This window comes from Falco naumanni, chromosome 3 (assembly GCF_017639655.2).
Source record: "Falco naumanni isolate bFalNau1 chromosome 3, bFalNau1.pat, whole genome shotgun sequence".
NCBI lineage: Eukaryota > Metazoa > Chordata > Aves > Falconiformes > Falconidae > Falco > Falco naumanni.
Window position 1 is genome coordinate 64,849,053 of NC_054056.1, and position 16,965 is coordinate 64,866,017.

Below are 16,965 nucleotides of genomic sequence, written 5' to 3' on the forward strand. Positions count from 1 at the left end.
GATGTGGAAAGAATTATTTACCCCCACATCAAACCTCCTGCCCATTAGAAACCTCGTCAGTGCACCCAAGGAAGCTCTGACATAGCTCAGTGCAGTATGGCTGGATATAGGACAGTAGGTGTGAGAGTAAGCACTGAGATATCGGTGTTGACAGGAAAGCACAGGACCGTCTCTCCCACATCCCCCGAGCTCACTGTCACTACATCAGATATGCAGAATTTTAGGGAAAACTTGTTTAATTTCACTCGAGAAAGCAACAGGGTTTGGGGTTTTTGGTTGTTTTATTTTTACCAAATGGCCTCATACAGGGATGTAGGACCAGCATATTATTTGCGTAACTTTTTTTAGCAATGAGCATTAATTTAGTTACTTGAAACCATTGGGTTTGGTCACACTTAAATGCAGATATGGCAAGTACGTGTCTTAATAACAGAAATGGTTTTTTCCTCTTTTCTCCTTCCCTTCAAATTCCACCCGTTTATTTCTCCGCCAGACTCTTTGCTGCCTCCTCAGCCCACCACCACACAGCTGAGCACGTTTGAAGCACGTTCTGCTCCTGCTGCCTCCCCTGCCGCTGCTGTGGTGCCAGCTGCCTCCCCTTTATGCTGGGAGGAGGAAAATGAAGCGCTTCCTAATTGCACCAGGCATTTAGGGGTAGAATCAAAAGCAGAAACACCAAGGCGGTAATTGAATGGGTGCCTCTGACTTTCAGACGGGCTGGATCAGGATGGCACAACCTGAACCAGACAGCAGCTCACTGTCGGAAGGTCTTGCCAGCTCCTCTCCCCTGCAGAGGGAGAGCCTCCTGCTGTCTGGCCTCTGCCTGCCCCCCCCAGCTCCCTTGAACTCCACATGAAGCCCAGCTGCCCTAATGGCCTCGGGCATCGTTAGGAAATTAGCTGCCCAGTTCTGGCTCCCTGGTGCTGGTCCCCGGGGCTCACAGCTTCCCCCGCCATGGCCCAGCAGGGCCCCATCGGTCCGCTCTGCTCTCTGATACCTCCCTCCGCCTGCCCCGTCCTACACGAGCACATCCCCGACAAGCCTTCCTCCTGCTCCGCTTCCATGCGGCAGAGACCAGTGCTCACACAAGTTGTGGTTCCTAAGCTTTCCTTTACTTGGCTTTTTCAGTTGCAGCCTCGTTTTCTCTTGGCAAGCTAGAAATGTCCACCGGTAATATAACCAACTTGCTCAGATAAATCTGTGAAATTGCCATCTACAGGCAAGTCTCTTTGTCTAGATGCCAGGGAGGCAAATTAAATAACCTTGGCTCTCCAGCATTTTTGCTGTGTGCATACTGTATTTTATTAATAGTTCCCCATCAAAACGAAAATAGTTGGCATAGATGGTATACAACATACAGATTGTAGAAAATGTGGAGGATGAACAGACTTCATGCAGGTGAGTGCTGTGGGAATTGCAAATTTAGTGATTCTTAAAAATGGATTAATTTTTATTATGGTGTTTTAACTGAAATATTTTTAGTTTAGTACATTCCTGAAATCCTACCTTAAGCTCATCGTACCTGACATAAAATTCCGTAGAACAGAAATGAAATTTTATTACATGCAATTTAATGATATAGAAGTGTGTTGTGATTTCACTGACATTTATGGATATATCATCACTGATTTCGGTAAAACCAGGATTTCAGTCACTTAACTGCTTTTCATCAATTCTTTGTTCAAAGGTATCTGACAGGATTTAGTGTACTGCAACCTTAATCCTCCTTCAGCATAACTTTTTCCTGTTAGTTATTGCTTTGTAGTTGTGTGTTTGTATACACACTCCCTGCTATTTCCAAATTTAATGAAAACTTACAGAATGAAAGCCAGAATCCTCTTAAGTATTCTATTGCTGAAAAACCTGGATGCATCATGTTAAGAAACTGTGTTTATGTTGTCTCTGGTTGGGGTAGGGAAATGCTGTTACCCCAGAATTTATTAAAAGCCAGTCTAATTCAGAGATGCGGAATTGTTTTCCCAAAGCTGTATAAATTCTCTGACTGAATAGGGAACTGAGCCTCTCTCCCAGTTTGGAGGTGAGTAATTAGATAAGCTTCGTACCTATGTATTCCAGTCATATAGTAGTGTTTGGCTTTTAGTTATTTGTTAATACTAAGAGATCTCAAATGCTGCTGTAAGAGGCTGTCATCATTACTGCCCTTTTACAGGTGGCCCTGAGGACCTTGAGCAACCCAGTGATAAAGCGGAAGTGGAATTGTAGGTTTTCTAAACGCCAACTTACCTTCTTGGCCAAGGTCTCTTCCTGGTCATAGGGCTAGGTGACATCCTGTGAAGGGAAGTACAAGGATAACATTAGGTTTTGTACTTTTCTATCTATTGATTTAACTGGACAAAAGTTACCTTTGCTGAAATAAAATTCTCCGAAAATGCCGTCTTGTATTCGGAATATTGGAAAATGTTAGATTGCTGTTCCTTTGGAACACGTGTGATATGGTATAATGATCCAGCAAAGTGGAAAATTTCATGTTTCAGTGAGTCTTAGCTTATTGAAAAACCTTCCATGGCCATCCTGCTACTAAATGTTAACATTTGAGAGTCTGTATCCAGTGCTGGGAGCACAAATATAAAGTATATGGGCTGTGTAATATCGCCCAAGGAGAAGTAATAATCTACAGGTTTGTTTCTGCTTGAATAGTTCAGGAAGTTCATAAATTCATTGCTGATATAAACATAAATATTAATTGTCAAAGTAGATCTTTAAAAGGTTCTTTTCACTATACTAGTATAGAGCAGAATTTTAAATAAAAGCCTTTCACAGCATTTGCTGTGTATGGTTTGGATGTTACTTATTTTTCTCTTAACGTCTTTGTTGTAAGAGTATGATTAGATCATTTGAATTGTACGGATCAGAGTACGTGTAAATCATAGTGTTACATTGAAGACCAGATTAGAACTCATCTTCCACATAATTTCAGTTAATACTAGTAAGAGCAAAAATTCAAGTCATTGGATGTTTCTGTGTGTTGTTTCTCTGCAAATGATGGCATACTGACAAGTCAAATCATGTAAACACAGACAACTAGTGATGAAGCCAAACGTGATGTTTTTAATTTTCTGTGTTGTGCAACGTTCTGTAGCCTACTCTGAAAAACCTAAAAAAGACAATAATAATGGTTTTATCTACCCTCCATTAAATTCTACACCAGACAGATTCTTGAGGCTGTTAAGAGGCCACGTATGCAGAAGACACAAAGCAGTGTGCTGGAAATGTGCAAAAAGCTGTTGTTGAAACAAACAGATACAGTCTACCAGACTGAGAGAGAAATGCGAACATGTAGTACTAGTTAGAGCTGTAATTTTCATAGCATACTTTCTTACTAACCTTATATCACTGTCATGTTGGACGTTAATAAGTCCGCACTCTTCATTTTTAAACAGTCCGCAGATGCACTTTCCCATCCCCTTATCAACTCTTTTATTTGTGTTTTTAGATCATGGGGAATTCATATGCAGGGCAACTAAAATCTGCCCGCTTTGAAGAAGCTCTTCATAACTCTATAGAAGCTTCTCTGAGATGTAGCAGCGTTGTCCCACGGCCAATCTTCTCACAGCTGTACCTGGATCCTGACCAGCCTCCTTTCTTGCCGGAAGGTAACCTTGAAAGTATGGCACATTTCAATTGTTGTTTTTCTGTGTGAGAAAAGGGTGGGATGTGTTTCATTAAAAACCTAAAAACTACAAAGCAATTCATTGTGTGACAGACAATCTGAATCTTAGGCCTCGTTAAGGAGAAAGAATGGTTTGCTGGTTATTTTAAAAGGAAATAAACTTTGCAACAGTACTTGCATCTATTTTATTTTTTATTCTTCTCAGATGTGAAGCCAAAGGTAGAAGAGTTGGATAAAGAGTTAGTTCATCGCTATTCACAAAACGGAAACCTGGACTTTTCTACCAACCAGACTGTTAATGACATGGAAGATGAAGAGGAGGATGAAGACATGTCAGATTCAAGTAGTCCGCCAATCCCGTATTCACAAAAACCTGCCCCGGAAGGGTCTTGCACTACTGATGGTTGGTGTCCATTTTTTTTTACTGTGTAATCTTTACAACTACTTCTTATCATAATGCACGCTCTGCAGTTGGAAACTCTTGAGCTAGGAAGTCTGGAAATACAGTTTATAGTCAAAAACCTTAAATCTGAGATAATATGGATTAAGAGGACTTTTTTCAGGACATAAAATTTAATGTATTATTTGAAAATGGTGTCTTGGTTAGTTTCTGAAAGCCCCTCATTTTCTGTGGTTATTATTGGTTTACTGTCCTCAAACAAGTTGCTTAAGTTGGCATCAGTATGGCTGGTTCTCAGCCTGTCCCTAAATTAATCTCAGAAACCTTGGCAAACTTGGATTTAGTTGCTTCCATGGGCAGAAGGAAGAGTTTGGAGAGAGAAAATGGAGAAGAGACTTGGTGTTGCTTCTGCTGCCGAGGGGATAAGAGGGGTGTCCGTGGAAGCTTGTCTGTTTCGTTTTCCCTACCTGCCTGCTGGCCATTGCTTGCTTACCCTGAACTGTCCTGGTTGTTCAAGATGAGCAAAATTTTTGACAGCATGGTTTTTGTTTGGTTTTAAATGTGTTAAAGAAAGGATCAGATCATTATGCATATTTGGACCAAGTAAACTTGATATAATTGGTTCATCTTATCCTATAATTGTTCTATTCTGAAGATTTAGCTTCCTTTAAAGAAGGAAGATCTATTTATATTTATTAGATGTGCTTCTCTTAAAAACATCCCTCCCCGTACCCCTCAGACACTTGAAAACAAACAACTCTTCCCACCAGGTCCAAAAACTCTTCTTGACATTTTATTCAGTATCTTCCAGAATGATGGGCTTCCTTGTGCAGAGTACGTAAAAAGTTGTAATTTGTAGAATGGTTTTGTACCTTACTGTAGTGTATGGTTATATGCAGTGCTAAAGTAAGCACTAATCACTGGTAATCCTTTGACATTTTTGGGGGGTTGTTAGTGGCAAATATTGACATTTTTACCTTTATCGCTTCCAAATACAGCTTACATGAGCATGTTTACCCACCGTAACAATGTGCTGCCAGTTCCCTGTAACACAAAGAATAGAAAGGCTGGCTGCTATGGGAATCTGGGGGACATTGTTGGGAGAATTTGTTATTCACACAGATGGGTGTTTGCTATCCTTTGGAGGCTTGTAAAATGGTAGGAGGAGAGAAGGAGAAAGTAGGAAACAATGCATTCCTAGGAAGGTATTCTCAGCTGAGGACAAGTATTATTAAAGGCTGCAAAATCTCCTGTGGAGAGCAGGAGCAGTTCTGATCACTTCTGTTAAAGAAATATAAAACAAACTGGGCAGGATGCAGAGGAGAACCAACAGGATGGTAAGAGGAAGGAGTTCTATCTAACAAGGCTCTTTGCCTGTCAGATCAAAAGCTGGAATGGTGTACGCTTACACCTTCTAAATATATTAAGGATAAAACATGAAGAGGGAGAAGAGCTGGCCATGCCTACAGGGCCCTTCAGAAGTGTGATGGATACATAAAACGGTTGTGAATGCATTCAGGTTAAAGGTTTAGGGTTCTTTAACTATTGGTGACACCCTTCTGGACCAGCCTGTCAGGAGCAGGAGTAGAACTGAAGACCTTATCTGGCTCCAAGGCCACCATGCGTTTGATTGTGAAAGAGCTTTTTATATGACATCAAGAGATCTTTCTCAGTTTCACTCACACTTTCTGGTGATTCCTGGTTTCACTTGCATGTCCAGACAAAAATATTAGTTGTGAGCTTCCAGGTAAATGTCTGTCTTTGAGGCATGACCTTCCATCCACGTGCAAACTGTCGCATGTTCACTAGTGCCTTTGTTGCTTCTGTTCAGGATTGCTTCGTAATGCTGCCCTTCCCAATGTGGCCCTGCATGGAGGTGCTCAGCTGCTGAGCACTCACTGCAATGCAGACCTCTATGCTGTGGCTGCATACTGTATGTCACAAGATTATGTCTAGTTATGCTATTAGCTAGGTAGTATATGCAGCTATATGCTTCATTTTTCTCTCTGTAATATTATGCTTTTTGTATGCCCTGGAAAAAAATGACCTTCCAGAGGCAGTTCTGTGTTTTGATTTTTATCTGTAAGTCTTTTACGAGTGAAGAATCCTAGAAGAAAGCTTTCTATGTTGTTACCTCTGCAGAATTTTAGAATTGCTCATTACTCTTGGTCAAGTTTATCATTCTGACTTTACAAAACATGTCACTCTCTTCAATCTTTTTCTCAAGGAGCTGATTTAAGAGAGAAGTGTTTTTGTATCTGGAAAAGGAAAGGAAAATACATCTGTTAAAAAAAAGAAAAAAAGAAAAAAAAAAAAAATAAAGTAGTAATCTGTTAGGAAGGTTTAACTGAGTGTTTAAAACACCCAGGTTCCCAAACATTCACACTGCAGACCATATCTCAGCAAGATATTAATCTGATTGCTCATCTTTCATCTCATGAATATGCCCTTCCAGAGATGTAAGACAGGATATCAGTGCCATTGTTTACATGCCTTATCTCAGCTATTTAATTACAAAGATAAATAACGTTAGGAAAATGTTAGAGAATACTGATAGACTAATTGAAGTCACTATGTTTGAATGCTTTAAACTAAGATTTATTTAATTGCTTATCCAAGAGCAAAATATTGGTATTACAACCTGCAGTTCATAGCTCCGCTTGCTGTAAAACCAGTCCCCCACTTTTTAGCACAGATGGGGTGAAACCTTTTTCCCTTTCGAGGTATCTGTGTGTTTGCTTTTCCTGAGTTCAGGATATATGCCATAACTATCATATTATTTTCTGTGGTGACTTGTTCTTTTATTCAGATGGCTGAGTTGTCAGTTGCATGGGTGCAGAAAGTAGATATTAATGCCTTTATTCATTGATTAAAAAAAAAAATCAGTGCGTCTCAAGTGACAGTTCCTTCTCACCTGGCCGTAATATTAGATCCCTTAACTCTCCTGTTAGTGCATTGGAAGGAGCAACTGCGTTTGCCATTGTTCCTTACTATTAGTCATAAAAGGGATTCACTTATTTTCAGGTTGTTTGTTTTTTTGTTTTTTTTTCTGCTCAACACGAACATTTGTAACTAAGTAACTTTTGTAACAGGTTTCAAGAAAAATAATTCTTCATTTTCATACAGATACCTCAAATATGCAACAAAGTAATACAAGAAGCTGTTCTGAACCACTTGTTTGCTGTAGCTTTAAAAGAGGCTATTTCTAATTTGTGGAATAGCATTTTATGCAATCTGTGGGAAACACAATAGTAGCACCTTTCTTTTGTTAGTAAATCCTCAATTTACCTGATGCTTAAAGAAAGGCCAAGGTAGTTTCAGAAGCAATTAGGTAAGCAGGTACTTAACACCTGATCAGTTACTGTGAAGTTACAATAGCAAGTGACAGTGACCAGTAATTCATATGTAATTCTTGGAAGATAATTCCTTATGCAAATACCTCATTTGTTGCATTACAACAAGAGGCTGTTACTCCACATCGAAGCGACTTCTTTGTTTGCGGGTGGGGAAAGGGAAAGTATATACAAATTTCATTTTTAAGATTTCAGCATTTCTAGGTGTTGACAATTGTGGGGATACATTGTCATTTTCAGGGAGATGGGACTGGATTAATTTAAACGAAGTGCTGTTGGAGAATGCAAATATGCTTCTCAGAAATTAAAACTAACGTATTTTCTTTCAAAGAAATGCAGATAATATCTGTAAAAGCTGTTATTCTTTTTTGTGACTGGTCTTGGTATTTGCAGATCTCTAATCAGAATATAAATGCCTGCTCTTCATTTAAAACAAAGCTGAGATCCTGTGGGAAGACGATTTTTTTTTTTTAATGGAATGACTCAGCTGTGTGCTTTTACTTTTTATTATTATATGTTGATAAAGAATTTCATAAAAAGAAATTTTTTGTTTTAGTGGGTCATGGCTTTTCTCCTCTTCATACTTAGATGTCCATAAAAGGTACACAGGTATATGTGACACTGAAGTGCCATGCTTTCTTGAGTCATATGTGTTAGTGCTGCTTGACATAGAAATTTAGGTGCAAGCTCAATTATAAATGAATAGCTAAGAAATGTAAATGTATTTTGCATGTTCTAAATCTTAAACACGGGCAGCGCAAGTTCTGTTTATACAGAGACATCATGTCTTGTCTTTCCTAATGTGAAAACGGTTATCTCTAACAGATAACTAAATATCAATGCAAAATCATGCAAATCAGAAAAGAAAACAACGTTGAGGTCTCTGCGTTGCTTGCCAGCTAGAAAATGTAGCAGAGAAAGAGATTAATCCCTCCTTTCTCTCCTCCCAGTCAGTTACTTCCAAGTCAATGTTTCTTGGGTGAAATTTTCTCATTCAGTATAGGATGAAAAAGAATTTAAAACAGCAGGAACTTAAAACTAGAAAAATTATTTGCAGCCCCAGAAACCAAGGGAAAGAAGGATGGTGAAGGGCTCTTGAGTATACCATCTCTGTTTCTTTGAAGGAAAATTCAAGGCTTTTACTGCATGGAAGCAGATGTGCATTCGCTTCATATCCCTCAATGGAAGGGAACCCCAGCTGTACCCGGCCAAGCTCCACAGCCATCCCAAGCTCTCTTGTTGCAGCTGTTGACTAAACCAGAGAAGAGCCTCCACAGGCTCTGAGGGTCTCTCTGTGCTGGCCCCTCTTACTGCTTACCCATCAGGATCCCTTTCCCCTCCACAGAAGGGGAGCCAGAGGAAACCTTTTGGTATCAGCCCTGTAACTTGTCTCACTCCCTCAGAAAATGAGGTTTCGGTGGGCAGTTGCCTGTGGGCTCTGTTGGCTGTCTGTAGGGAAGCTGGTAGCTGCTTTCTGCCACTTCTGGCAGAGGAGTGGAGATCCTTAAAGGTACGTAATTCCAGCAAGGTTTCTGAAGTTCAGGAGCTGGTTGAATGACATCAGTGACCCTAAACTGATGTCCCCTGGGGCAGAAAAGTAATTATAGCTCTACTTGTACACAGCCCAAACACAGAGGCATGTGCTGGCCAGCCAGTCTACACATACATACCTCTGATTCAGAGATGTTGCCAACCAAAGCAGAGAAGGGTGCTGGAGGAGATTGTGCAAGGAGGAAGAAGGCGAACATAGAAGGCATCTGAGAGCACTTTGGGTAGAGTAAGAGATGATACAGTGAGTACATCTTAGGTATTGTTTGCAGCTTAGGCAGGATGTAGAATTTCTATAGTACAGTCTTATATATCCTAAATTGTAGTCCTACATATCCTAAATGGTGGGAAATATTAAACATGTCCAGATCAACAGCCTCTCAGGTAAGAGGCTGCTGTTGCCTGTGATAGCAGACCAAGATAAATCAGTTTGTTTAACGGGAACTGATAAGATGTTACTGTGTAATGCTTATAAACTTGTTAAGATGATGTGATGTGGTGGGTTTCTTAGGATTTTCCTGCAATTTCTCCCCTGGGAACTCATGCAGAACAGTGCTGTGCAGCTGCTGAAAGTGTGCCCAAAGTTTTGCTCCTAGCATGGGTAGTAGCAGAGCCTTTTCTTTAGGCTCAGATGCTGTGGAATGCTGGAGCATTGCTTCACCTCACTGGGACATTAAAACCCTCAAGCATCCAAACAAGCTCTCAGTTTCTCATACTCATGATTATTCTCATGATATTCAGCCCTCTCGATTTGTGTGTTCTTTCTGAAAGCAAGTCTATACTGAAACATAACTGTTGATGTTGACAACCAGAATCCTACTTTCTTTGGTGTTTTAGTATTGCTGTTGCTAACACTTCATTCAAAAGCCTCTTACTGGTCACAATTTGTGCTTCTGGGTATTTGCTGAAAGTTTTTACACAGGGACAAGGCTGAAGAGTAATTGTATAAAAGCACAGGTTTAAATCTGTCTTGAAATCTTACTGTACTTGCTGTTTCGTAATCCTTATCTACAGATTTCCTGTTTGCCCACACTGTCATCAGTGGGTAATTTTTCTATTTTAACTCTAGATGTAGAGTGGTATTTTCTAAGTATGTCAGCTACTCAGATTTCATGGAATGCCTAAATATTTAAGGCCAGTTTTGAAAATTCTGTGCATAATACCCAAATGGCATTAACATTTGAATAAGGAAATTCTATTCTGAATGCAAGGGAATTTTGTTACTAGAGTTATTTGCAACTGTTTCTTTCTAAATTACATTGAAAAGTCTAGATAATAATTAACCTGGTACCTAGCATTCTATTTGGTTTGGATGAGGATGTTCTAAGGAATACACCTTAATAAGACGTATTAACATACTAATCAGAAAAGCATAAGCGTTGCTTTAAATATGTGGGTTTGATGTTTTTGCCCTGAAACATGTGTAACTTCTTATTGGTAAGTTATTGTTATAACCCACTGATTTGTAAATTAAAACTTTAGGCACTTCATTTTGATTCATTGGCTGGAAGAAGGTGTGTGTGAGGGGTGAATCCAAGCTAGCTTTCAACTTGAATGAGCAGCTGCTGGAACTGAGCTGATTGAATAACTGAAGAAGCTATTCAGCCAAGAACTGGTTCAGCAGATTGTGGGTGTAGGCACAAGACTGAGCCTGTACCAGACCCCGTTTTCAGCAAGCTGCTGCTTGCCAGGAGGCTCATGCTAGCTGATTCTGTGCATTCCACTGCGCATGCTCGCTCCCTGGTACAGTTTTGAGGTAAAACCAAAAGCCATTAATTTTCACCATTTTTGCTGAAGTTTTAAACTAGGTTTTAGCACAGTAGGCAAGAGTGCAGAGACATGTATTAGTAATGGTTGAGGTGGCTCTTGGTTAAGTTACGATCACGTGTTTCCAGATGCTTAGTCAGTGTCTTTCTGCAGTGGATTGATTTTTTCCTTACAATTTCTGTAACAAGTATGGACTACTTGAAAGATATTTTAAATTGTGTGAGTAATATACATTAATAGCTGAAGTCTTAATAGATATTACAGTAATTTCCAATGTAGTTTGTTTGTTTTTAACAATGATGTTGATTATTGTGATAATGATTTCCATGCATGTATTGCCTATGTTATGACACTTCTTGCTGTTAGCAGAACAGTTGTAGCAAGAGAGCTACAAAGGTCAATGGGTAAATGTGTGATGTCTTTGGGTGTCCTGAAATAGAGCGGGTCTCTGCCAGCTGCTGCTGGGAGATGCGCGAGGCCAGGCGCTGGCACTGATCTTACAGCTGAAGAAGTGGGAATTGGAGGGGAGCGCAACATGAGCCTGGCTCTTCATAAAACCTGGCAGTGCTTTCACTGACTTCTGCCTAAGAGAAATCAGAAAGCCCAGTGTGATCCGTATCCTTTCCTGCGGAGGAAGTCACATGGCTGTAGCTTTCTCTCACACCTGGCATTTCCTTGCTTGAAAGTAGAAATTACTCAATAAAAGTAATATGATGGAGCTGTACAAAAAGTGACGGGTGATGTTGATCCCTGTAAGTCTGGTGTTGAAGCTAACAGAAGAGTCTTTGAATGTTGTTAATTTACTTAGTTAAAAGAATCTAACTTTGAAGTTGGCTGGTCCAGCTGGACAACCAGAGGTCCTGTAATTGCTCCAAGCGATCCCATCCAACCTTCCGAAGATCCCTGCTGTGGCTGCTTGGTGCATGGCTGCCGCGCTCACCCCAAGCCCTGAGCTCCCAAGGGCCCTGTTGCAGCGTGCAGCCACTGCTTTGTGCTGCCCTGCCATGCTTTCTTATGTGTCCCAGCTTGCCACCTGCCCACTGTGGGAACATGGAACAGCAGAAGCTAGATCCAATCCCCGATTTTGCTTGCTTCTGCTGCTGGCTTTAGCCCTACATTGAACAGTAACAGAAGAACCAATGTTATATTCTTATTTTGTGTGTATATGTTATTTGGGTGGGAAAAAAACTTAATTGGAGAGTTGAAGCAATGCAGTCCATTAAGACCTCAAGAGACTCAACTAGAGACTTACAGAAAACATGGTGTACATCTCTAAAATCAGCAAATGAATCTTTTACTTCTTGGAATTCCTAAAATGTGTAGACAGGTTAAAAATGAGATTTAAAAAAAAAAATTATTTTGGTATTCAATACTAAACTTCCATCATCAATTTTTATCAATCCTTTCTATTAGATAGTGATGTTTATATACAAATGTCAACCTATTACAAACAACAAAGCCAAAACTGGTTCTCTGTAAAAGACTGTAAACTAAAATTTGCTGAAGAAAAAATTATTCTTTGACATGTTTTAAGAGCTGTTTTCTGTTATAAAATCACAAACTTTCCTTCTTATTTTGGATGCTTTTGAAAAATTGAGTTTCTGAGTCATTTGATATCTAGTCTTCAGGGACTTATATCTCTCCTCTGCCTGAATGTGTTCAGGATCTTACTTAAAATAATGTTTATCTATTGTCCCTGAAACTCTGAGCTAGTGGATCTGATAAAATGCTATCTCCATTTCCTCTATTTCCCTTGAAGAGGATATATTAAAAGCCCCAGTTACAGCATCAAGTTGTGAAGCTCCATTTGCTTTTATAACCAATAAAAAGAAGAAAATTAAACAAAATCTTTTGAAGATTTATCATTTGTTTTGGTTTGTTTTGTAGGTTTTTGTCAAGCAGGCAAGGATTTACGGTTAGTATCTCTGTGCATGGAGCAAATTGATATCCCAGCAGGCTTCCTGTTAGTAGGAGCCAAATCTCCCAACCTTCCTGAGCACATTCTAGTCTGCGCTGTTGACAAGCGTTTTTTGCCAGATGATCATGGAAAAAATGCACTTTTAGGTAAGAGTCTTTTCTTTTTCTTGGTGCCATTATAATTCAGTGAAAAAGGTCAGTTCAAAATTATCTAAAGTGATTTCAGCTAATGAACTTCTGTTAGAATATGTTGAGGAGAGACTTGCTTTTATTAAATTAAATTCATAGCTGAACCTGCCTTAAAAGCCCATTTTAAAACAAGTCCCTGGTTCCACAATTAACCACAATTGAAGCTTGGTGATTTCTGTGTAGGCAGAAGTCAATTGCAGCCCTGGCGTTCTAAATGTGAACTATCCACATACTCTTTATCTCTACTAATGCTTATAGCATTTTCATTTAAGAAGAAATATGCTCATGCAACTGTTGAAGATGAGCTATCTGTTCTTCTCTGGATTAAGGGACAAATTCTGCCCTTGGCTTTGCCAGGGACATTGTTCTCAATAGGAGCGCTGAGGGCAGTTTGCTTCTCAAAACCTAATACACAGGGGGAAAAAAGAAAAAAACCCTACTTACATCATAATTGGTAACATTTATGAGCTTTCAGATTTTGATACAAGAATGCTTCTTGGTGATTGAAGACAGGCGTATGTGCACCTAGATTTTCTGCCTGGCTCACAACTGGTATATATTTTAACAGGCTAGTAAAATTGATTTAACGTATTTTGGCTCCTTTAACCTGTTTTGAATTTACTCTCTTGTTTCTCCCTCTAGTCATTGTGTTGCCTAGAATATATTACGAAAGACCTTTCAACAGGGAAGAAATTACAATAAAGCATAAATACTCTGAGTTAACCACAGTGCTCAAACTCTGGTCCAGACCAGCAATATTTTGCATAACTATTGAAAACACCTCGTTTTTGTACTTATGTGCTCTAACATCATTTCTCCCTTAAACCCATTTAATATGCCACTATACGCTGTAAACCTTTGGACCTAAGGTAGAAATCCCATTGACCTGAGTTAGATAGGAGCTGCGGGGTGATGTGCCCTTGCTGGGTACGGTTGGGGAAGTGGGATCATGGAATACTCTGGTGTATACTACCATCCTCAGAGGAGCTTCTCCCCCACTAAGCAGGGGAAGTGTCAAGAGCTGATGAATAAGAACTATCTGATAGACAGACAGATGGTGTTTAGTCTGATGAAATGTGGCACTGCTTGTCTTTGTTGGTAAGCCCTCCTCCCCTGCCCCCTCCAGGATTGCATCGATCTATCATTTCTGATATAATTTGATAATGAGCCTACTAACTCACATCTCTGCCATTGGTGATGTTATATATTTAAATGCCTTTGCACCTATATAACTGGTACCTATGAGCAAAGAATTGATCTGGTAGCTCTGTGAGACCCTAATGACTGTTTCTGATAACTGTGGAGGTGCACCAGTAGTTCTTGTGGGTTGCAAGGGAGAAGGAAAGGACTGATTCAGTCCCAGGAGAAACAAGATGAAGAAATCTACTTCTTGGCATCCTCAGCAACTCAATGGTAAAAGATTATAATGAGGCACAGTAAGGCTAAAGACAATGGCCTAATTAATAAGAGTGTTTTGGAAAATGCATTTTTTTGAAAAGATTGAATATCTTTTTCATAAAACTGCAGATTTGGCTGACAGATGAGTGTAGGAACCAGTGTTTTCTTGGGATTGTGGAAAATAATGACAGTAGTGAGGATGAAAAATTGGTTCTATTACAGATCTTTAACTGATTAGTAATGGAAAAAAAAAACAAAAATGAAGCATTTCCACTAGGTATTAATCTGGCCAGCACTATTATGAATCATTATGGATGTTCCAGAAAGAATATAAAATATTTCTTTATTAAGAATTGAAAGCAATTCAGAGATGGGTGGCAAGTAAGCCAGTGGAATTTAATTGTTCAGCATTAGATAATAGAGGGCTTGTTCAAACACAAGGATTTTAAGGCAGGCCCATTTCAGAATGTGCCCAGTGCTTTGTTCTGGGAGGTGTTAGATTGGTTCCATCTATATGCAACATATCCATTAACATAGTTGAGAATGGCACTGGTAATCAAGGGTGCTTATAATCAGTCCTCAGTCTGGACCCTGCCCTCCAGACCTCAACTCAAAATTTTACCCCTGTGTGTGAAACCATGTTGGAAACATTGCAGAAAAGCAGTCTTCTGCCTTTATTTCTAAATCCGTTACTTTTATGAGAGGTTGTAGTTTTTTTTTAAAACATTCTGAAGCACTCCTAACTTTTGCCATGAAAATCTTGACATCAAATGATTGCTTTTAAGACTTTAATAAGCTTATTTAATAAGTAAGGTCCAGCTTGGAAAGTGCTTTGTATAAGGAGTCTCAAGAGAAAAATTATTAGATATTAAGGTTAATTTTAGTCACATGAAATTGCTATTATAAATTACTCACTGTTTTTAGAGAGATGCATGCAGCTTGGAACTCAAGGCTTTTTATTTAGAAAAAATTGCTTATTCCCCACCCCCACCCCGCCCCATATGGAAATTACCTAATTGGGCATCTAGCTCTTCCCCTGCCAAGTAGTTATTCCTCTCTGCACTGTGTAAAGTGGAAAATTAGTGGTAGGATTTTGGCATAAGTTAGTATGACCTAGAAAGATGGAAAAGTTTCAGAAAAGCGAAGACCAAAAGCTGCCTCTGTTTGGCATGAAGCTGTCTGGCTGGAGGCCTCTAGTCACTCTGAACTGGATGCACAGGTAGGTTTAAAATGGCCTTATTCCTAGCAGATAGTACAAGTCATTTAATCTCTGTGTGTGTCGTCTTGCTTCATTCTTCCAGGATTTTCCGGGAATTGTATAGGCTGTGGAGAAAGAGGATTTCGGTACTTCACAGAATTTTCCAATCATATCAACTTGAAATTAACCACTCAGCCAAAGAAGCAGAAGCACTTAAAGTACTACCTAGTAAGAAGCTCCCAAGGTGTACTGTCAAAGGGACCCCTTATTTGTTGGAAAGGTAATAAAGGTATCCATTCACTTAGGATTTTTTTATTGTATTAGTGTGATATTGAATGAAAAATTGAAAGTTAATGTTGAAAATGTACGCTTTTAAAAGGAACTGTAGAAGATTACTTTCTTTACTGCTTGAATGAAAAATTCCCACTGATTTCACTGAAGTCTGAATTTTGGCAAAGAGGTTTGTTTAGTCTTAATAGTAACCATGCAATTGTAAATGGTCTCCCTCCATCTCCCCATACATTCAGTGAGACCCCTAAATCTGTCTTGGGACGTGCAGCCATCTTGTTAGAAGAAATAAGGTTGTTCAGTGTGCTGATTATTTTCTGTGCCCAAAGCACAACGACTCACAGCCAGGGCTCCAGCAATGGCTTCCACTGATATTCATCTTAGCAGGTGCAATTCAATCTCTCTAAATGCCTGAGGATAGCTAGCACTCCATAAGATTAAGAAAACTCAGGTCACTGATCTCAGGGAAGGAGGAGAAATCTTGCATACTCTTGCCATTTGCAGTGTGTTTTACACTTTGGCTTACCCTTGACTAGAGCAGCCTGTGCAATACTGTTACATGCTAAAGAGATCACATTTGTGACCCAAAGGCAAGGTAGCCGTGGGGTCTGGTTTTGGAAAATGCAGGTTTTTGGAGCTGGAGCCATGCAAAGACTCAAGGAGAGAGTGGTTTACCAAGCACTGTTTACTAAGCTGGTGTATATGCAGACTGCCTGTCTTCCTCAGCTGCGGTCTCACTCAGTAAAGACAGAGTTTGATCTGGTGGCTGTTGTTCCAAAGAGGATGATGTGAGGAGAAGAGAAGCTCCACAGGAGGACTGACGCACATCTGAAGAGTCACATCCTCATGTGAATAACAGCATGACACCAGAAAGAGATGGTTATCACCGAGTTGTATGAGTGATTATAGTATTGTATCAGTTTGTGGTTCAAAGGGATCCTGGCTTCAGCTGCTTTTCTCAGTTACGAGCATAATTAACTACTGCTTTAGAGTGGATGTGTTTTTCAGCAGCATTTTCCACAAAAACTACAGACAGATTTAATCTGGTAGTGAAGTTTCAAATACAAAAAGAGGAAACATTATTTTCTTTCGGAATCTTTTTTCTGAAACCCCTCCCTGATACTCATGCAGTTGGGGCTGATGTGTGGTCTGGCAAATGCAGTCAGGAGTAACACACATGTGGAAGAGGCAGGAGTGGCTTTTGGTTATATGCTGATTGCAATATGATTTCGTGAGCACTCATGAAAGTTTAGAAAATTGACCAAGAATCGACCTC

At 39.7% G+C, this 16,965-nt stretch overlaps 1 protein-coding gene across 15 annotated transcripts in view; it reads left to right on the forward strand.

Annotated features, from left to right (window-relative positions):
• Window positions 1-16,965, forward strand: part of GREB1L (GREB1 like retinoic acid receptor coactivator) — a 144,937-nt gene that overhangs the window by 74,923 nt on the left and 53,049 nt on the right. For 10 of the 15 annotated variants that reach the window (XM_040586566.1, XM_040586565.1, XM_040586564.1 and 7 more), the window contains 4 exons: window positions 3,455-3,626; window positions 3,837-4,034; window positions 12,587-12,763; window positions 15,505-15,681. In XM_040586566.1, the coding sequence (XP_040442500.1) occupies window positions 3,458-3,626; window positions 3,837-4,034; window positions 12,587-12,763; window positions 15,505-15,681 (721 nt within the window). In that variant the 5' untranslated portion in view covers window positions 3,455-3,457. Of the gene's footprint in view, window positions 1-3,454; window positions 3,627-3,836; window positions 4,035-12,586; window positions 12,764-15,504; window positions 15,691-16,965 lie in introns of all 15 variants that reach the window. The other 5 variants (XM_040586572.1, XM_040586574.1, XM_040586577.1 and 2 more) reach the window with 2 other exon arrangements.